Source organism: Artemia sp. Qi Xiang Cuo, chromosome 14 (assembly GCF_049724085.1).
Source record: "Artemia sp. Qi Xiang Cuo chromosome 14, ASM4972408v1, whole genome shotgun sequence".
Classification (NCBI taxonomy): domain Eukaryota; kingdom Metazoa; phylum Arthropoda; class Branchiopoda; order Anostraca; family Artemiidae; genus Artemia; species Artemia sp. Qi Xiang Cuo.
In genome coordinates this window covers 30,929,745-30,952,228 of record NC_142807.1, presented here as the reverse complement: position 1 = coordinate 30,952,228, position 22,484 = coordinate 30,929,745, and the positions used below count along the sequence as shown (strand labels likewise).

Below are 22,484 nucleotides of genomic sequence, written 5' to 3'. Positions count from 1 at the left end.
ATCAAAATACCGTTTTCTAGAGTTTCGGTTACCATTGAGCCGGGTCGCTCATTACTTACAGTTCGTTACCACGAACTGTTTGATTTCGTGTGAAGAAGAATCGTGGACTGCCTTCCAACACAAATTTGAGATGTTTGGACTTCCAAATATTGTTTGTGAAGTGAATGGCATCTCTCTGTACAATCTCTTTTGACAAATCCTACCGAACACTGTAGGAATTGATAATGGAGTCTCTGGATCGTGGAACACAATAATTTGAAAATAGAATAGCCGACTCTATGTTTTCCAAAACACATTGTAAAATTATATTGCATTTGTTGGGCACTCAAGACCTGAACACTACTAGCTTGGGGATTGTGTCCTTATTGCTTAATTTTTCTGAAGCTTTGCACTAATCTCACTGTCAATTCGAAACCTACTTGGAAACGGCCCTCGACAGCAGTGTTCTACTGGACTTTGCAAAATGAATACCATTCTTATAATTGATGTGTCTAACATAGATCCATATATGTCAAAACATAATACCTATAGCATTCTGTCGGATTCCGTCTAATACATTCAAGTTGCTAGAGATACAAATATCATTTTTTTATTTTAGCATATCAAATATATAAAATTGCAAAATGGCATCTTTCACACTGGGAAGTGCGTAAAGTTTTGTGATCCTCCCTGTCTGTCCCGAAAATTCTACAGTTCTCATATGGAATCCTTTACTGAAAACAAAGAAAAACATGTGGTTCAAAACACGAAGACAGTGCAACATTTATGGACCAAAAACTGAGGGTTTCATGCACTTCTGTACTTAAATTTCGCTGTCAAAGCTAGACCTTCAATGAAGTTCTCAAAATTCACCCGGACATAACCCTTTAGAATGATTTTATGCGGAAAGGTATGCTTCAGCATAGTCTTCATAGTCTTTTGTTATATCTTTGCATAGTCTTTTGAAAAGTCTTCAGTCATTTTGTGAATTCATTTGCTTGTATTCTGTTATTGGAAGCAATAACTTACACTGAACATAGCATTGAATAGTCGCTCTCTAAAATACCCAAAAAAAGATATTTAGTTTTATAATCGTACTGTCTAATCACAACTTCGACGTGGGAACCATACTCTTTTATCATTCCAACAATTGAAGCATGACCAAGGTTCTTCCTCTCAGTACAATTTAAACCAAGACGATACCAGTCTCTTGCATATAGGGTAAAATTCCTTGCAGGGTTTTGTAATAAGGCGGCCTCAGTGGCGTACTAAGTCTTTTGACACATGGGGCGGGAAATTGACTTGTCCCCCCCCCCAATGTTGCTGATTTTTTCTCACACTGTTAAACATATAATTTACAATACTCATTTAAAGACTTTACATCATGGGAACAAAGAAGTGAAAGGAAAAGTAAATTGTGCGCTATAAAGAATTTATAGGTAGATATTTCAATGTAAATATAAACTAAGGCATAACAAAGTGTAAACAAAATATTAAATTTTAAAACCTAGTCCAATTAATGTTAATATAACATCCATGTTGCATTAGAATGCATCGTAACAATATTTAATGTATTTAAAACCATCTGTTTACTTAGAACCTCTTCCATCTAGATTGAGATTGGCCGTACTAATCTTAATAGATAAAATCCTTAAGCTAGAGAGTCTGGCTTGGCTCATAGTAAATCTAAGAAAACTTCTAATACGCGTAAGTTCCAAAAAAACTCCTCTGACAAGACGTAACGGAGACACATAGCGTTAAGTAAGACTATAATTTTTTATGTTAAATTGGACGTAGCACTTGAAATCTCATATTCAACTATAAACTGCAGTAGTCTCAAAGAACTCCACATACAAGCCTTTTCTGTAGGAATATCTGCCGAATATAAGTACCTCCTCAGACTTGGGATTTCATTTAACATACCTCCTAAACATTTCTCTTTGAAATTCACAACTAAACTGGCAACTAATTTTGGCAGTTCGGCTTCTGAACTTGTTAGCAAGCTATGGGCCTCCAAATAACAAACCGAAGTGACATGTCTTTCATGTCTTGACAATGAGGATTAAATTCTTGTTGAAACGTGTCAATGCACTCTAACATTGATCTTCTTAGATCTTTTTTTTAATTTCTTTTTTTTCTTTCTTCTTTTGGCTACACGAATGTAATTCTCTCCACAAACTTCTTCCGAAAATTTACTCGCTACTTCAACAATGCGGTCTCTATTATAAATCAAAAAGGCCTTCAAACTTCTTATTTTGAATAGATTCTTTTTGAAGCTTACTAAAAAGAACAATTTTTAGGTACTTTTGTACTTGCTTGACTTTTTTTAGGGCACTACTCTACACACACAAAAAGCAAGAAAATGAGAAATCACAAACTGCATGCAATATACTTAGAGCTGCTGCCCCAGCATCGACAGTTTCTGAAGGATCATAAAGATCCTTAATTGTATGAGCAATCTTCATAAAGCGCTTAAACATAGACTTAACAGCTTCACATTAAGCTTTCTCTCTGGTTTCTATAAGCCACTTTACTTTAACTTCAACATTTGCAGAGAGAATATTCCATCTGTATGTTGAGCCAGAGAAAAAACTTACAACCTTTCCAAAGCACCAAAAAATGTCACAAATGAAAAATTTGTTGCAAAAGAGTGTACTGTACAAAGATTTAGTGAATGGTTGGCAGCAGGTACAAAAAATCCTTAGGATTGGAATCAGGAATCTATTTTTGTGCTCATGAGTGAATTCCAGCCATTGATGAAGCGTTATTGTAGCCTGTCCTCGGTACGTTGCTATATCCCGACTCTTTTTTTTTAATTTAATTAAATATATCATAGGCAGCGCAATAGCGCTGTCCGAGCGAAGAGCGATTGTGTATAATGTCAATGTTTTTTCCCCAGTTTGCTGATTACTGCCTAGCAATGAATCCTTTACTTCAACTTTATTGTTCACCGTGCAAAAATAACGAATGATTTCACTCATTTGTTCAACGTGCGAGGCATCAGGTGTCCTGTCAAAAATTATACTATAATACTTTGTCCCCAATAATTAAGATAAACTTATTTCTTTAATATAGAAAATACATAGCTTGTCAAATATAAAGTTTTAAATGCGGCAAGAAATTGTTTAAATTTAATGTGTGGACTGACCGCGGGCAATTTTGGCCAAACCAGCTGGTCAAGCAATGTTAATAAAGATTCGATAATTCACAGATTGCGTTTAGATATAGTGTTTTTATTTATTTCTCTGTTTTGCATCGATATTTTATGATTTAATACCATATCTTAAAATTTGTTCTTTTATTACTGGCAAATTAGGTACGCCCCGGTTGAAGGACGACATTTTGAACTAGAAAATAACCTGTTAGATGATGTAAGCATCATTAATAATTCTATTGGGCATGTTAATGGTGATTTGACTACAATGAAACCCTCAGTAACGAGTAAATATGTTTCTAATTTAAGGGAGACTGCCAGACGGGTTGGATGTTTTTCAGTACTCCAGTTGAATATTCAGGGTTTTTGTTCCTCAATTGACCATCTAAAACAGATTGTTTCTGATTGACTGCCTGATGTTGTTGGTTTATGCGAGACTTTCTTAGATTCTAAAAATGATATGCTTTTCGATTTGGTTATAAGATGGAGCAACTGAATCGACAAAAGATGCCAAGGGTGGTCTTGCCTTGTATTTAATTGTTGGCATTATTTACCGATCTCCTAGTGGCTCTGTTACTCTGTATCTACGCATCCTCAATGATCGACTGGATACCATCCTTAAATCGTCGATTGAGTTTAATTATTATGGGAGATTTTAATATAAACCTGATGGATATAATGTCTTCCGTATCTTTGGATTTTCTTTCACACAAGCTTACCGCAAGTACTTTACCTTCTGTATGTATCCCATCTTGCATAACAGAGTGTGCATCATCTCTGATTGACAATATATTCTGTACGGCTACCTTGATCCAAAATAACGTTTTAGTGAGTGATATTTCTGATCATTTCTCAGTTTAATCTAGATACTGTTTTGACAAACTGACTATTGAGAGGACTTTCGAGTCTGCAAAATCAAGTGTTTTGCAGTAGGCGTCAAAACATGTAGAAAAAGCTAATTGTAGAAAAAGCCGAGACAGATAGTCCGAGTAATTGAGAGAGAGAGAGATACAGACAGACAGACAGAGACAGAAAAATAATAACTATGTGAAAGTAAAGGCCTTTTAGATTTGGTAAAGTGGAATTGATGCTTCTTAGGTCATGATTGGCAGAAATTTATTGGGGTAATTTTGAGAGTGATTTTTTGTAATTTATTTGATATTTTCCATGAGTTTATTAAAGACGCTGTTCTTGATATCTGTTCTGTTTCACCTTCTAATCGTAAATCTGAAAAGGCCTTTCCTCTAAATCCTTGGATGACCCCTGGTATCCGTATGAGTTGCAGGAGAAAAAATAATCTCTGGCGTGTTTAAGTCTGCTAGCACCTCAATGAAAACTATTTGCTTCCAGCGATTTAAAATCTACAGGAATATTTATAATTCTATGTGTCGAAAGGCTGAGTCCCACTATTGTTTTAACTGTTTCTCAGATTGCGGTAAAGATATTCGAAAAATTTGGCAATTAAGGTCGTGCTTCCTTCCATTATTTGTCCATTCACAAAACTTATTAACCTCTCCCTTCAACATGGTATTTTCCCGAGTAGTCTCGAGCGTGCTCGAGACTGCTAGTTTGCATTCCTCGGATTCTCTTGCTACTTTTGCCGATGAAACCACACTTATTACTTCTGGGAGAACAGAGGATGAGGTTCATACAAAGTTAGTGGACCTCTTTTTAATTTGTTCAGAGTTTCAATTTGGTTTGATGATAACTCTCTTGCCTTAAATGTTTCTAAAACTAGTTTTTTTTTGTTTTTTTTTTTAGTTTTTTTCTCGTATATCTCAGGCTTGTCTTCAACTACCTGGAATTCATATATCCAAAGGCTTTATTAGTAGACCAAAGGATGACTATGTCCGTTTCCTAGGTATCCTCTAGATGAAAATTTATCTTTTAAACACCATATTGATTTGATTAAAATGAAGGTATCCAGAAACTTCGATATTCTTAGAAAAAATATTTTTCCTGGACCATTTCTAAGAATCCTATTTCATATCTTAATTCAGTCTTATGTTTCTTATTGTCCAGTCATATGAATGTCTGCTTTACCTTCTTTTCTGAAATTACTTTCAAATACTTGCAATAAAGCTATAAATCTTATCCAGGATGTAATTCGTTTGGCAATTGGTAACTAAACCGTTACTTAATATTGAAAAATTTTATATTGTTTCCCGTGTGTCTTTCGCTTTTCTTCAGCTGCATGGTGATATTCCTAGATCCCTTAGATTTACGTCTTCTTTTGTATCTGATCAGTTAAATTATAAGCTCCTTAGTTATCTAAATATCCAAATTCCGCATACACCAACAATAAGATCCGATTTTAATCCTTTTGTTGCGTGCCATTTGACATGGAACACCCTTCCTGATTCGGCTCGAGAATGCCACTCATTTGGTCAAAAGACTTGTAAAAAGAATTTGTTTCCTATGATTAAATTTTCCTTGATATATATAGTGCTATCCATTTTCTTCTTCTTATTATTATTATTATTATTATTATATTTACAGGTGTTGTGATTTATTTCAGTTTGACAAAGCTTACTTAATGAACTCTCGTTCTTGTATATATATATATATATATATATATATATATATATATATATATATATATATATATATATATATATATATATATATATATATATATATATATATATATATATATATATATATATATATATATATATATATATATATATATATATATATATATATATATATATATATATATATATATATATATATATATATATATATATATATATATATATATATATATATATATATATATGTGTGTGTGTGTGTGTGTGTGTGTGTGTGTGTGTGTGTGTGTGTGTGTGTGTGTGTGTGTGTGTGTGTGTGTGTGTGTGTGTGTGTGTGTGTGTGTGTGTGTGTGTGTGTGTGTGTGTGTGTGTGTGTGTGTGTGTGTGTGTGTGTGTGTGTGTGTGTGTGTGTGTGTGTGTATATATATATTATATATATATATATATATATATATATATATATATATATATATATATATATATATATATATATATATATATATATATATATATATTTTTTATATATATATATATATATATATATATATATATATATATATATATATATATATATATATATATATATATATATATATATATATATATATATATATATATATATATATATATATATATATATATATATATATATATATATATATATATATATATATATATATATATATATATATATATATATATATATATATATATATATATATATATATATATATATATATGAAGCATATTATTTACATTTCAAGTGTTTAAATGTTTAATGTTATGAGATCTTTTTCATAATCCCCCTCCTACAGGCCATGGAGCCTTTGTGGGGATTTGTAGATTGTTGTGTGTTTATTGTACTGTTATGTGGAAAATAAATCTATCTTATATATATGGAAATACATATGAGAAATTATATATAGGACATCTATGTTTGTAACATTAATAAAACATTGAAGCCTTATGGCCTTTATTACAGGCAAAACTTTAGCGCTGCCTCTGATAAATATAACAAATTATAATAAACATTTAAGAATCTTGTTATTTTTGGGTAAGGTATGCCCCTTCCCTGTACATTGCAGTATAATTTGACTTTTTCATAATTTTAAAAAGAGAGCTTACATCTTGACGGCGATTTCACCATTTTTGAGAGGGAAAGGGGATTGAAAAACTTGGATTTGGATTTATTCATTTAAAATAATAAAAAGGTCGAGTTTGGATACCCATGATGTTCAAATTTGTACAACAAAAGCTGGGTCGTTTTTTTGCAATATCAATTTGGGCTCAAGAAGGAGTTCTGATTTTCATTATGTCTCAAAAGTAAGCAAACAGTACAACTAACAAGATGTTCAAAAATAGAAAACTCCTTACCTTATGTGTAGTTTAAATATGTTGAAATAAAAATAAATGTCCAGTCTCCGCTTGCTTCTTACTATACAAAAGAGACTACTTTGATAAAACACGTAGTTCTCACAAATAAAACGAATATCTTTATAGAATGCTCAGACAGACTTTATTTACCTTGAAATGTTTCTTTTATTTGGGCAATGTGATTGATCAGTTACTGAGAGGTGTTTGTTAAAAAGAAAAAGCTAACTCACGGGACTACTGATATGATCCATGTTAAAATCCATAGGCGACTTTAATGATAGCTTTTTTTGAACGCAATACTTCGTGAAAATTACAAACTTAATAGTAAACATGAAAAACAGATGAAAAACAACCTTTTTAGATCAATTTTTTTCACCCAAATAAGGATGGCACCCGGGGTAGTACCATCCGCCACAGATAATACACAAGGTTCTCTGACTCAATAATGCAAAAAAAAGTTCCATAGATCTCTTATATGGTTGAATACGTTTGGAACGTGGTCCTGTGAGAATTGCAAGATACTTCATAGAGTAGATAGCAAGTATCCAGTGTGCAAACAGTTTTTCCATTATATATTCAAAGCCAACTATTCGAAAATCCTCATCCCCATTAATTCCGATATTTTCTGGTATTTTCTTTACAGTGAATTCTGCCAACGGCTTGTGAGTAGCAATTAGAGGGAAATGTTTGAAGCATTGTACTGCGGTATAAAAACTCATTACACCCTTGGAACCCTTTAGTTGTGAATTACAATGTGTGTTAAAGAAATTATCTATCCAACCCAAAAAGTGCCCTGAAAATAATGTAAATTGGGATTGAACAGTTTAATTTCAAGTTTTTACTGGAAAAACTTACTCACTGGAAAATGCTTCACCTGATTTGTCGAAATAAAAACTTTTTTTAATGACACTTACTTTCACGGTGTTTTTCCCTCCCCCCTCCCCAATTTGATTTTTTGACTCAGTAATGGATCAAAATTTGCTTGTATTGGTGTGCATCAACTTAGCGGGATCTGTCCTAATCCAGCCCTCAATAAAATAATTAAAGGGGCCCCCCAACAAAGGTCTGTGAAAGTTTTAATGGCTTACGTCAGAGCTAAAAAGGATAAAGTCTGGCTCTGATATAATTTCGGGGATTATTCTTCAGATCCTGCTCCAATTTGCTGCAGGTGTTGAGGTTAAACTTCTCCTCCTTGTCACCAAATACTTGTGAAGTAAACAGAAAATTTGATTTTTCTAGCTCAGCAAGTACCGCCTCAAGTATATTGGGACTCAGATGGTTGTCAATTCAATCGAAATCCCCATCCTATACACTTTGTTTGTCAAGGCTTGTCTAAACCAACTCGTCCTTCGGCAAAACACTCAAATTACACAGAGGAGTAGAAATTGCAGGATTATTTTCTGTCACCCCCTCAAAAACTTAAAAAGCTTATCAAATTTTTCTGGCCCTGATTAAGCATCGAGCCCCTGATCTATAATCAGGTGGAGTGGTCGAGGGCAGAAACTCTTTTTAACAACGAAATCAGGTCCGACCCATCAATATTGAAGTTCATGTTAGTATCATTTTTGCGGCAATTTCCGCTTGATTTTTTCATCTTTCCGTAATTAAGATGAAAAATAAAAAAACTTGGTTTCTTTGAAAAAGAGAAGGATTTATCATACCATTGCAATTTAGAAAATTATTAAATAATGATAGCGGTTGGAATTCAAGAACAATACAACCGTCAGTGAAAAGGTTACAGACATTATTATTAAGAGTATGAGCTTAAACAAACAGAATTGACAACTTTAAATAAAAATAATTGAAATATGTAGCATTACCTACAATAGGTGGACCTTAAGTGGCTACATATGGAGTACACATAGAGGGTGCTTCACCACAGTTGACGGTGGGGGTTGACAGCTTTAACCTTTCAGATAGTGCTTCGCCTAATATATTCTAAAAATGGAGAAATTTATTCTAAAAAGAAAGGAAGAGAGGAAGAGAGAGAGAGAGAGAAAATGAAAATCATTTTTTTTATTGACTGATCCCACTCAGTTGCATCTATTTGATTTTCCATCGCTCTTCCTTCACCTCTGAATGTCATATTCGCATTGAAACGTAGTTTTTAGCTCTTCAGGAAAAAACAAAATATCTGTTTCAGTTCTTCTAAGGTGAGAGCAGATGTGGTGCTTGACAGAAAAATCCCAAATCTAGAGATGTTGGATAATATCATGAGACAGTTTATTTAAGCTAGTTTTGTAAAAAGAGAGAGAAAGAGCAGAAAAGGGACAGAAAGAGAGAGAAAGAGGGGGGAGGGAGAGAAATAGAGAAATAGAAAGAGAGAAAGAGAGCGAGAGAGAGAAAGAGAGAGAGAGATAGAGAGAGAGAGAGATAGATAGAGAGAGAGAGAGAGAGATAGACAGAGAAAGAGAGAGAGAGAGAGAGAGAGAGAGAGAGAGACAGACAGACAGACAGACAGACAGACCGACAGAGACAAATAAATGATAACTATTTAAAAGTAGAACTTTTTACTATTTTTCAGGATTGTATTATTGTATAGCAACTATTCTTTGCTTTCATTTTTCCTAAAAGATATTTGCCACAGAGAAAAGCAAGTTTATTGAACAGCCATCCATACTGAGATAGCATGCTTTAATTTTGTTGGTTTATTTGCATGACATATAAAATAGTCAGTGGTAACGATCTGTAAGTAAGGAATGACTCAGCTGAATAGTAACCAAAACTAGACCCCGGCGCCGCGCTGATGAGGGAAGACCGGCGGCGGCGGGGCCAAAAAAGCACGCCGCGCCACGCCGCCGGTAAGCTATCGGTGGCGTGCCGCCGGCACGCTTAAAGTTGACCGCAAACATTAGTGTTTTCAACAGTCTTTCTCAAATCACAGCTTAAATTTACAACAGATTCGAGCCTATTCATGAGTTCAAAAATTAACAAGTCGCTGGCTGGAAACTGGTCTTCTTCGTTATTCATCAAGAGAAGTAGAAATCTGGTAGAAATGAAATGGCTGTGTGAATTCTTAACATAAATAATTATCAAAATTAGTATTTTTTTTCATCGAACATTGCTGCATACAAAACTTCAAATACCGTATCACAAAATTCGTCAGTTATCTGGGCAAAAAATTTGAATATAACTTTGAACTTAGAAGCCTAATTTTTTCATAATGCCCTTTGCCTACATCTGTTTTGTCACCTTTAAAACAGTTGAAATGGGCGACTTTGATATTGATTGTTTTTTTTTTTTGCTCTTTTGGAGTCCTAAAAAGCCTTCTTGTATTAAAAAGTGGTTTTTAATAACAATTTAAAAAAATACACTTTAAAGTTTTTTTTGGATTCTTTATTTAATATATGTCATGTAGGCTAAGGCTGAACTGCTGCTTTTTTATTGCTTTTGGCTGCTCTTTTGGATAGTATTCATTTTTCTTTTGGGGATTCATTCCAAATTATAAATTTACAAATACCTAATATCAGTCAAATTATAAACAGCATCTCAAAGGAATAAATTTATCAACTTGAAAAATACATGATGAACACTTCACATGAGAACACTTCAATTACAATGAAACAAAAAAACTTAATGGATTATTCGGTATAAAGAGAAATGAAGTGTCAGCTATTTTCTTAGGTAAAAAATGAGAAGCTCATCCATTTTAAATGTAATTAAATGAAATAATATGCAGACTGAAGTAGCTCCAGGAAGATGTTGAGATTTTGTTCCTAGTTCGTCTTTTTTAATCCAAGCAAAATGTTTGGAGACTTAGTGTCAGTTATTGAGTTTAAGCTTTGATTTCCAAATGCTCACAAAACTTATCAAATTTAAGAAAGTCGCAACAATAAGTCATCTGTGGTCAAAATACTCAAAGACTCCTCTTTGATCTCCACCAAGGCTCAAAGCTTCTGCTATGGTCAGTTCCATGGAAATCTCCAAAGAGTTTCTTTTTAAAATAGCTTTCAAGCGCAGTTAGGGATATTAAGCCTTTTTTGCTATTCTTCAAAGTTTGAAAAAAGTGTTATAATATTCCAAATTTTACATTTGTTATATTTGTGCATATTTTTGGTAATCATTTGTGGGGTGATCGAATTTTTGAAACCACTGTAGATACGTAAGAACGTTGCGACATTTTAGTACCCTGAGGTCATGAGACTGTCAAAGACTCCTCCTTGAACCTCCCTCATTGAAAGCTTTTATTATGACCTGGCCTATTAATGTAACTTGGGCATTGGACCAAGGGCGCCATTGTCACTCGAGCGCAACATTAGGTGGGGATGTAGATATCACCTTCGTCACACCAATTCGTTTTAGTGTAAATCTGCCTGGTACTAATGAATGAATGTTTTTAAAGTAAACCCGTTTCATCAATAAGAAAAAAAAACGGGTTGGACGCATATGTCCCTTTCCCTTTGGACGATAAAACTATACAAGTGCTGTATCAAGTATAACTCACGAAAATCTTGTTAATTTTTGTCAACTTTTCAACTTTTTGGCTTCCCTGCTTTCAATAAAAAAAATCAAGGTACTATCACTTAAATATAATAGCTCCCTATGCCCTCCCCCCTCTGGATACCATATTGATAGTATACCGTCTCTGCTTTAAATAAAAAAAATAACTTATTGGCACCCCTACTTTCAAAAAAACGAGGTATTGTCATTTAAATATGATAGCTCACTACCCCCCCCCTGGAGACCACCTTGATAGGATGCCGTCTCTGGTTTAAATAAAAAAAAAACTTTTTAGGATCCCTGATTTCGATAAGAAAAATTTCGAGATATTATCATTTAATTGTAATACCTCCCTACCCCCCTCCCCTCTGGATACCCCCTTGATAGAATGCCGTCTCAGCTTTCATTAGAAGAATAATTTACTTAATAATTAACTAGGTTGCTATATGGTTCAAACAAACACGCAAAATAACGTTAAACAGTTTAGTATTCCTTGAAAAAAAATTGAGGGTATGAGTTAAGGGGTACAAATACGACAACAAAAATGTCGAAATTATTCAGATATACATCAAATTATTGGAAAACTGAGTCATAGATTTGCCGTTGCATTTTAAAGATCCAAAGAATCTAATTAAAAGGGAGCACACACAGAAGCAAAATTAGGACAGTAGCCTATAAGAAATCGCAAAATACCCAAGACAATGAACAAGTCCTAATGGGGGGGCCTGGGTCTATCAAAATATTTCAATGGTTTCCCAGGGACTTTGATATTATTTTCTTCTGTCTCCACTTTAAATGAAAAAAATAATTATCTTTTTGGTATCCCTATTTTCAATAAAAAAAAATGAGGTATTATCATTTAAAAATGATAGCCCCCTATTCCCCCCTATAGGCAATAATTTACAATTTATTCATGAATCATATTTTGGGGTAACTTCCGGTTCAATCTTTAATCCTCCAACCTCGCACATAGCTTAGTCTAAAGCTAAATTTTGTCTCAATAGAAGGTTCTTTTTTTTTGGAGGGGGAGGGGGTAAAAATGTTTCAGAAAGAAGATTGTATTTCCTATCAAACGTTCAACAATCGAGAATTAAACATTAAGAAAATCTTATCTAAAAACAGCAAAAAAAAAAAAATCTGCCAACTTACAATTCAGCTGTAGAAACAATCTGTCGGGTGTCAATTTCAAAATTCAGCTGAAGGCTGCAGCTGTATAGTAGTGAATGCGTTCTATAATTCTATTCAACTTGAAAATAAAATTCTTGACCACATATGATGCAAGAAATAGCGATTGGGAAACTGCATTCGAAATGATTTAAACTCATTTCATAAAGACGATACTTTGTTTTGTCAACATATGAAGAACTGTGTATATTGCAATATTTGCAATTGCATATTGCATCTGTCTGGTTTTTATGCAAAGTAACAAAAGAGACAAAAATAATGAACAAGAGAGTAGTGAAGAATTATGGTATGCAAAGTAATATTTGGCAGGGAAAGTCACTGGTAATAAATCGCTAGGGGTGGAACCGTGATTGCGTGATTTTCGGGGATTCGGGGAACCAAATTATTTTTTCGAGGTGACGTATAGATTTTGGGGGAAATTCCCAAAAATTCGGGGATAGTTCAAGCCTAGATTGATTTCTAATCAAGAAAATCGAGATACAATGCCACACGAGAAGGAAAAGCTCCAACTTGGCGGTTGACGCAATAAAGAATTGCCGCACAAATAATGTAAAGTCGACCAAATGCCACCACCTGTACCCGCGGAGGCGCGCCTGCGGCGTACCGGCGGCGTTACCACCCTTCGGCGGCGTTCGACCGGGCGTCTCGTCGGCGGCGTTCGGTCGATCCGCCGGCGCGGCGTCGGGGACTAACCAAAACTCTATGAAAAGAGTTTTGATAACAATTACTACACCAAAGGTTTGGCTTTTCCTAGTAATTACAAATATTTAAAAAAAAGTTCAAGTTAAATGTTATTCATATGAGGCTACGAGCCTGAAAAATTTTCCTAAAAAAGGGAAAAACTTCCCTAAGAAGTCAAGGCATCGTAATGTAAATCAAACTATTAGATTCAAAACACCGGAGAAGTTTCAAGTTCCTATTGGATGTGTTTTTGTTTCTTTGTTTTGTTGTTTTTTTCCTAGGACTGATCGTATGGAGCCAACGGTCCGAGATTTCTAATATCCTTATGTAACTTAAACCTAAAAGATTGGAGGGTAGCTTAGCCCCCTTCCATGCCCTTTTTTCCCAAAGACATCTGATGAAAATCTAGACATAGCCAATTTCTTCAGCATTGTTGAAAGGTTCAATAACTATGCTTCAAGAGATGACTTCCCCCCCCCCACGGCCACTGGGGAATGGACTGTAAGCTATGCAATTTGCCTATTGATTACATATACCATCTGTTATTGGTAAATCTTCGAACATTTTCGGGAGGGGATTATTCGTGGGAATATTTGGGAAGGGGATTTACAAAAGTGGAAATGTAGGGATGGGTATTATGAGCGATGCCAGAAAATCTCCTGTGGGGGAGGGATCACAAAGAGCTTTGTTTTTACCGAGATTCAAATGGTAATATTTCTTATTTTCCTATCTAATTACATTGTTAAAAGTCCACTCCCTCTGTGGTGTCCAGGGGGAACATCTCCATGGGAATATTTTCTCTAAGAACTTGGAAAATTGCGAAAATAATAATCGTATAATTAATTTCTATGTTTCACCCCCCCCCCCCACCACCAAGGTAACATTTGGGGGAATGCAAATTTAAAAACAAATTTTTTTTTCAAATGTAACTAAAGTTTATACATACAAAAAATTCTCGGAAGATCGAGCATTGCTCAATATGCTTATAATTGCCACAACGATAATTATATAATTGAAAGAAAAATATGTAAAAGTAATAAATCGTTCAATAGTGCTACGCAGTGCCACATACAAGAACAAATATTACTGGTTGAATTCTTGTGCTTAAATACTTATCTTTTATTCAGTTCAACGAAGCACAAAAAACTTTCAAAAGACGCCGCCCGACAGAAATACCTGATCGAAGGTTAATAGAGGAGCACGACTATAAGAGGAGAGGTAATGAAGATCCTGATTACTTTCTTATGCTGCTTGCTTGTTACAGATGCAAAAAATTTCTTCAGGTAAGTCGGTTGTCTGGAATTCCAATACAAAAGTGTGTAAAATCCCTCTCCAAGTTTAGCCATAGGGTAGAAGGGAGGGGAAATAGGCCATAGCTTGGGAATTTTTTTCCCAAGATGATGAATATTTCCAATAAGATTTTTTTAGAACGTATAGACAACGCAGTAGTATTGTCTAAGTAACAAGCGGAATGGCTTTCGTGTACTATTTATTTTAATTTTTTACCAGGCCACCTGGTACGGAAGAATTAGCTGTAGAAACTAGTGCCCTTCTCAAAAATCGAAAGTAATTGGAGGGTAATGAATATCCCACCCTTCGCCATCTTGGTACCCCGAAAGACAAAACATTGAGACGTTCATTTTTTTCAAAATTAAATAAGAAACAAGTTTCTTTGACTGAAAGTAAGGAGCAACACTGAAGCTCAAAATGAACAGAAACTATTCCTTTTATGAAAGGTTGCTCCCTTGTTCTTTATGCTAAAGCTTTTAGCAGTTTTAAAAAAGCTTCCTATTCTAATTAAAAGGCCCCTGTGTTTCAGTGGCCGTTCTTAAAAAATTGATATTGAGGTATTGTCGATATAAGATATACTCGATATTGTCTATGAAGATATTGTCGGGGGGACTTGAACATCTCAAGAACTGTTGAAAAAACAAAGGGATAAAGGTAGGGTAAAAAATTGAATTTAATATTGTGGGAGGGGATGGAGCTAAACAATTTTATCTCCAATCTTGAGAGAATTATGAGAAAAAATACATTTTAGCTCTACAACTTTCAATCGGGCTTATTATTTATGCACGCAGCAACAGCAAGAGAAATCAAAATGCACTATGTCGTGCCATGTTGCAAAAACAACCTATCTGCAATATCACAGGAACCACTTAAGTATTAAGGTGAAACCTACAGGAAATGCTAAAAGAAGAACGGGGTAAGTTGAAGTTGAACTTAGACTTGGGGGGGACGCTGGCCTAAATCAAAAGATACTATGTGCATCCAGATTTACAAAATCGCATATCTGTGAAACCCTGGGAATATGCTATTAAAGTAGGTTGTGACAACAGATAGAAAGTTATCTCCATTTTTCTCTTGATTAACCAAAAGGTTAATCAAGGTTTACAAATAGGATAGAGGCATCCAGATTTTCAAAATACCATGTCTACATTAGTGGCCGGCGTTTACCCCCTCCCCCCGAAAGTACCCCTCTCTTGAAAATATCCCCCTGGAAAATATGCCGCGCGGAACACCCCCCCCCCCCGTGGAAAATACACCCGCAGAAAATATCCCCTCCGCGGAAAAAGCTGATAATCTGATAGTATATTGTTGCTGCTCACCAACTGATTACAAGAACTTGGCTTCCGAAGAAAAGTTCTCCAGTGCAACAATAAAGCTTGCTAAATCTTTGCAGCAGTGTGCCTATACATCTCATTGTGTTATCCTCGCCGGGTATGTTAACTGGGACCTCTCCGTGCCCGATCACTCAAGATCTCAAATACTTCTGTATGCTCTGTCCAATCTGTTTGTTGTCCCAAATGACCGTTCGTATACGTATATCCATAACTCCGGAGCGACAAGTTCGCTTGATTTCATGCTCTGCTCGAACGGCGTGACTGCGAATGGCTCAAGCCATGTTAACTTTAGCATATCGGTATCGGATCATTTACCAATCTCCAACTCTTTTGTCTTTGATAATTTTCTCTTTAAAAAAGATGAAAAGAAACGGAAGTGGGAATTCAAATCTGACTGGAAGAAAATAAACGCTGTTGTATATAAAGCAGAGCTTGATGCCACACCTGACAAAACTAAGATACCTTTCCAACTGCTGCAACAATCCTCAGACTTCATCGAGCCGGAGAAAAAAAAATTCCAATCAACATTTACTGTAGTGAAATCATCCATGCAATGCGTTGTGCTGAGCACTGTGCTGTTCCTGTACGTAAAGTTGGTTCGGCTTCAGAATTACCTGGCTGGTAGATAAATCCGGCTTTACAGCAAAGTTGCAAATCTTCAAAGTTTTGGCACCAAATAAGGAATGATTAATTACCGGCTGAAATCTGGTTCCGTTAATGACATACGGTTATATACAAAACGTTGTTTTGCTAGGTGTCTTGCCAATCACAAAGCTGAGGTTATTGACTGTAGGAGTTAGTGTCTTGCAGCTAACCCAAATGAAATTTGGAGATTCATTGGCGGAAAAAGGCAATAGGTGTCGCTGCAGAGCTTCCAGGTGAAAGTGACTGGATCAACTGTTTCACCAGCGAAATTTCTCCACCTGATCTAATGTTAGAAACCCGCTATGAATCACTGCCAGTGGATAGTCTAGTTGATACTGAACCAGACTTTGGTTTTGTTGTTACGGCCTCTGATATTTATAGTGCTATCATTCACCTTCAAAAAAAGCTCTCGGGTGGTTATGATCAATTATTTGGTTTTCATTTATTAAATGCAAGTGATAAGCTGCTTCAGCATCAACATTTTTTTTTACCAAATCCTTTTGAATTTTGGTATTGTCCCCAATTCTTTTTGTGTCAGTACATTTACTCCTGTTCCGAAAAAGGATAAAGATATCCGGCAATGTTGTTCCTATAAGCCTATAACAGTTTTTTCTGTTCTGTGTAAATTGATGGAGTTACTATTGATTAAGGACATAAAGGACATAAATAAGACTTGTTCAACTCCGGACAACTAGTTTGGATTTAAGGAAGGCTGTAGTCGGTAACACGTGCATTATACACTTGCCAACGTTTTGATGGATATAGAAAATAGCGGCGGCTATCTCGTCCTTTCGGCTCTTGATGTCTCTCGGGCTTTCGATTCTAGTGTGCATTCTCATTTGCTAATAGTGCGCAGCAGCGAAGTCTCAATCGTTCAGCTTTGCGGTATTAAAAAATCTGTATGCGACATTATGTGGTGTCGTGAAAGTACCTACTCATCATCGTTATGTTATGCGTAAAGCCGTAATTCGAGTTTGGAAAGGAATCCACCAGGGTGGTGTAACTTCGCCACCATTGTATAATAATAGTGTGGTTGCACTCCAGAAAGAGGCTAGAATTAGTTTTGTTTTTAAAGATTTGGACCTTTCCTTACTCCATTACGCTGACGACATCCTGAATTTAAGTAGAACTGTATCGACTGTTGAGGAGAATTTTTCTGTGCTTAGTAGGGAATATGCCTAAATTGGTCTCAATTTTAATGCATCGAAGAGCGAGGTCCTTACTTTTGGCAAATCTGTTGGTGATGTTGGATGCGTACAGTTAGGAAATCAGAGTTTTTTTTTTTTTTTTATTTTTTTTTTTTATATATATATATATAAATAAAAAAAAAAATCCCACCTCCTCTGCTCTCATTGACGAAAAATTTTAAATTCAAGATACATCTAATTTTAACTTTAGACGTCACCTACTCCCTTTTTTATTAATTGTAGCCGCCGAACTGGACACACTTCAAAACACCTTATACTACCAAAAACCTTCCAAGAAAAAACTAAAATTTGCCAGTCCCGCAGAAAAGGGCGTCCTCTCCCAACAGGAAGCCCTTTATACGGTGGCTATTTCTTACCATACCTCTAAATTCTTCCGGATGGTGACCCTACGTGTCTCCTTTAAAAGCAAATAATAATAATAATAATAAAGAAATTCAAAATAAACTAATTAAATTAATCTTAGTAAAACAAATAAACTAAATTATATATCAGTATAACCTTCATATTTACAAATTACAAAGACGTCAAAGAAAGTTATAATGATACCACTCTTCAACTTTATCTTTTCATTTTTCCCTCCTAACTATACTTCGGCTACTTTTTAACTCCAAAAACAAAACAAAAACAAAATTGTAAAACTTGCAACGCTGTTTACCCGTTTCTACTTACACTGAAACACACACTCACAAAATATCTCCTCACGCATAACCTACATGTTTCCAATAAACTCTTCAACCAACAACTCTATCCACTCAATATCCACTCGTTCTTTCCACCTTTCAGTTTCACTTAAACGCGCTATGATTCTTTTGTAATCATAACCAAACCTTCTTAACTCAATCCCTTTTCTCTTCTTCCTTCTTTTCCATACATATTCACATTGTTTCATCACAATCGACACCACAGCTATCTCTCTCCTCTCATTTCCAGGGATTTCTATATTCAGTTTAATCAACATTAGCTTATTTTGCTCCGTATTCTAAATTACTCCACGATCTATTAAGGCACTAAGACCCTTATCCACAGTTCCTTCCTTATATTTACAATTTAAAAATTGATGTTCCAGGCCATTTATCACTTTTTCGTCGCAAGCTTGCACTTTGTACTTTCATCTTGGGTAAAACGACTCACTCAATCTTGAAGCGGCAGTATCTCATGAATAAACAGAAACATAAATTCCTTTATAAACTGACTATACGGTACACTATGCAGTTTCTCAAACGGCAGCTTAAAATTCACAAATCGTTGTTTTGTTTTCACGTGAAAGACCACTTCTTCTTCTTCCGTTTTCTCTAAATATCCATCCACATTCTTTTTCCTTTCTGCATTTTTCACCTGATCACTCAGCAAGCCTTGATTTTTCATTTCTCGAATACCCCATATTACTTCGTGGAGTTTCTCTGGCACATCCCTGATCATTTTTTGTTTTGCTAGTTCATCCTCCTCAGTATTTATCACTGGTAAGGCCAATCCTCTTATTATTTCACCTTCAATCCATTTGCTACAGATCATCTCACGGTCGTATCTAATTCTCAGAGACTTACACAACTTTCGGAAATTTATAACACCAAGACCCCCCTCTTCTCGGAGCACATACAACATTTTCATACTTCGGTTTTCCAGTGTTCCCCTCCAAACAAAACGCCAAATACTCCTTTCTACCTTTTTAGCATACTTTTCTTTAAGATTAAAAGCCGTTGCCAGATAAAATAGCAGTGGGAGAGCATACGTGTTTACATACACTACTATCTCAAACATTGACACGAATTTTGTTCTTTGATGGGCTACCAGCAACCCCTCAATCTTTTGCACACGCTCTTCCCATAAATTTTCCACATTCACCGTTCTTTCAAAAAGTGCACCCAATGCTTTCACTGACTGAGCCTCCTCGACCCAGACGATATCATCTAACCGTGCGCACTCACCTATGTTTAGTAACTGGCTCTTTTTTCTGTCTATTTTTACCAAGAGATGCTCCTCATACCACATTAGTCCTCTCACCACTTCCATCAAATCAGCCACACTCCCAGGGAGGAAGGCCCCATCGTGTACAAAAGCCAGTGATTTCAAAGAGATATTCGTCGTAATGGCAATCCCCTGTATCCGCCGTTCAACATACTGAAAAAGTGGATCTATATAAAGTTCCAATAAATAAGGGGTACTCGTATCCCCTTGTCGCACTGCCTTTTCAAGCTTTAGCCTTCCACTAGTGTAACCATTTATATTCACAACCGCCATCGGGTTCTTATATAAATTTTCATACCACTTCACAAACCGTTGATCAAATCCAAACTTTTCCTTCATCAGTGTCTACAATATTGATCTTATAACCGAGTCATACGCTTTGACAACATCCATACACAGTAGGAAAGCCATTACAGAAAACGCCTTATTTTTTTGCCATTTCGTCGTCTCTGCGCACCAACAAGTCATGCAGTGCGTTGAGAATATGCTGGGTCTTCTTTCCTCGAATACCACCAAACTGATATCCTCCCAGGATTCCAGGCATCACCTTCTCCATTCTCTTAGTTAAAAATTTGGATGTTATTCTGTAGTCACTGTTTGAAACCGATATAGGCCTCCAGTTTTGAAGGTCCATTCTATCGCCTCGTTTAAAAAGGAGAGATATCATCAGAATCAGACTGTTCATCAGTGGAAATCAGAGTGTTCAGTTATCTGTTTGTATGAAGTATCTCGGTCTTCCAATAGGGGATCATAGCCAGTGCGATAGCGCTGCCTAAGTAAAGAACGATGTGGCCACAATGTGTTTTTTTTTTCTTCTTTCTTCGACAGGCACTTCGTGTCAAAGGAGTTGTCGGGTAAACTTCGAAAAGGGCTCATTCGATTAGAAATTTGGGTGGCTAGTGCCCTCCAATCCAATGTTTGTGGTGGCTCCAAACACATCCAATCAAAATTTTGAGATAGCCATTTTGTTCAGTGTAGTTGATTTCCAGATAGAAAATATGTTTTTGAGGAGGACAATCCCCAACAACCCTCGGGGCAAGGGTTTTAAGTTATGCCCTGAGGGCATATAAGAACGATGTTGGCACAACGTACTATTTATTATTTTTTTTCTTTAGAGCTGGGCACTTCATATGGAAGTGGTCGTCGTAGAAACTTCAAATGGAGCTCATTCGATTGGAAATTGATAGTTCTACTGCCCTTTTTAATAACCCTTTTTAACATCCTCAGGGCAAGGGTTTTTAAGTTACGCCCGGGGGGGCATATAAGGTTTTTATAGAAGGCGTTGTCGTAGAAACTTCAAAACAGGCCCATTCGACTGGAAATTTTGAAGGGCTAGTACCCTTTTTAATAGTCGAAAGTGATTGGGGGGCAACAAGCCCCCCCCCACCCACGCCCATCATTCCCCAAACACATCCAATCAAATTTTCAGATAGCCATTGTGTTCAGTGTAGTTGATTTCCAGATAGAAAATATGTTTTGAGGAGGAAACTCCCCACCAGCCCTCAGGGCAAGGGTTTTAAGTTATGTCCTGGGGGCATATAAGGTTTTTATAGAAGGCGTTGTAGTTGAAACTTCAAAAAAGGCTCATTCGATTTAAAATTCAAAGGGCTATTGCCCTTTTTAATATTTGAAAGTGATTGGAGGGCAACTCGCCCCCCCCCCCCTGCCCAGTATTTCCCCAAACAGATCCAATCAAAATTTTGAGATAGCCATTTTGTTCAGCCTAGGTGATTACCAGATATAAAATATGTTTTTGAGGAGGACACTCCCCTATAGCCCTCAGGGCAAAATGCCCTGGGGTCATATATGGTTTTAAAGAAGGCGTTGTCGTAGAAACTTCAAAAAAAGCTCATTCGATTAGAAGTTCGAAGGACTAGTGCGACTTTTTAATAGTCGAAAGTGATTGGAGGGCAACTCGCCCCCTCCCCACGCCCATCATTCCCCCAAACACATCCAATCCAAATTTTGAGATAGCCATTTTGTTCAGCGTAGTTGATTTCCAGATAGAAAATATTTTTTTGAGGAGAACACTCCCCCACAACCCTCAGGGCAAGGGTTTTAAGTTATACACTGAGGGCATATAAGAACCATGTTGGCACAATGTACTATGTATTATTTTTTTCCTTTGGAGCAGGGCACTTCATATGGAAGGGGTCATCATAGTGACTTCAAAAGGGGCTAATTCGATTGGAACTTGAGAGTTCTAGTGCCCTTTTTAATAGTCAAAAGTGATTGGAGGGCAACTAGCCCCCCCCCCCATGCCCATAATTCCCCCAAATACCTCCAATCAAAATTTTGAGATAGCCATTTTGTTCAGCGTAGCTGATTTCCAGATGGAAAACATTTTTTTAAGGGATTAACTCCTCCACAACCCACAGGGCAAGGGTTTTAAGTTATGCCCTGGGGGCATATAAGGTTTTTATAGAGGGTGTTGTCGTAGAAACTTCAAAACAGGCTCATTCGATTGGATATTCGAAGGACATAACCTTTTTAATAGTCGAAGGTGATTGGAGGGTAACTAGCCCCCCCCCCATGCCCACCATTCCCCCAAACACATTCCAATCGAAAAGGGCTCAATTAATTTGAAATCGGAGTGGCTAGTGCCATTTTTAAGTCGAAAGTGATTGGAGGGCAACTAGCCCCCCCCCCCAAAGCCCATCATTCCCACAAACACATTTTTTATAGTAAAGATCAA

General features: G+C 36.1%; 1 protein-coding gene across 2 annotated transcripts in view; it reads left to right on the top strand.

Annotated features, from left to right (window-relative positions):
- LOC148944361 (chitooligosaccharidolytic beta-N-acetylglucosaminidase-like) overlaps positions 1-22,484 on the top strand; it is a 178,632-nt gene that overhangs the window by 22,327 nt on the left and 133,821 nt on the right. The window contains exons 1-2 of one of the 2 annotated variants that reach the window (XM_089100338.1): positions 871-889; positions 14,475-14,630. In XM_089100338.1, coding sequence (XP_088956464.1) covers positions 14,569-14,630 — 62 coding nt within the window. In that variant the 5' untranslated portion in view covers positions 871-889; positions 14,475-14,568. Of the gene's footprint in view, positions 1-870; positions 890-14,474; positions 14,631-22,484 lie in introns of those variants that run through there. The other variant, XM_089100337.1, reaches the window with a different exon arrangement.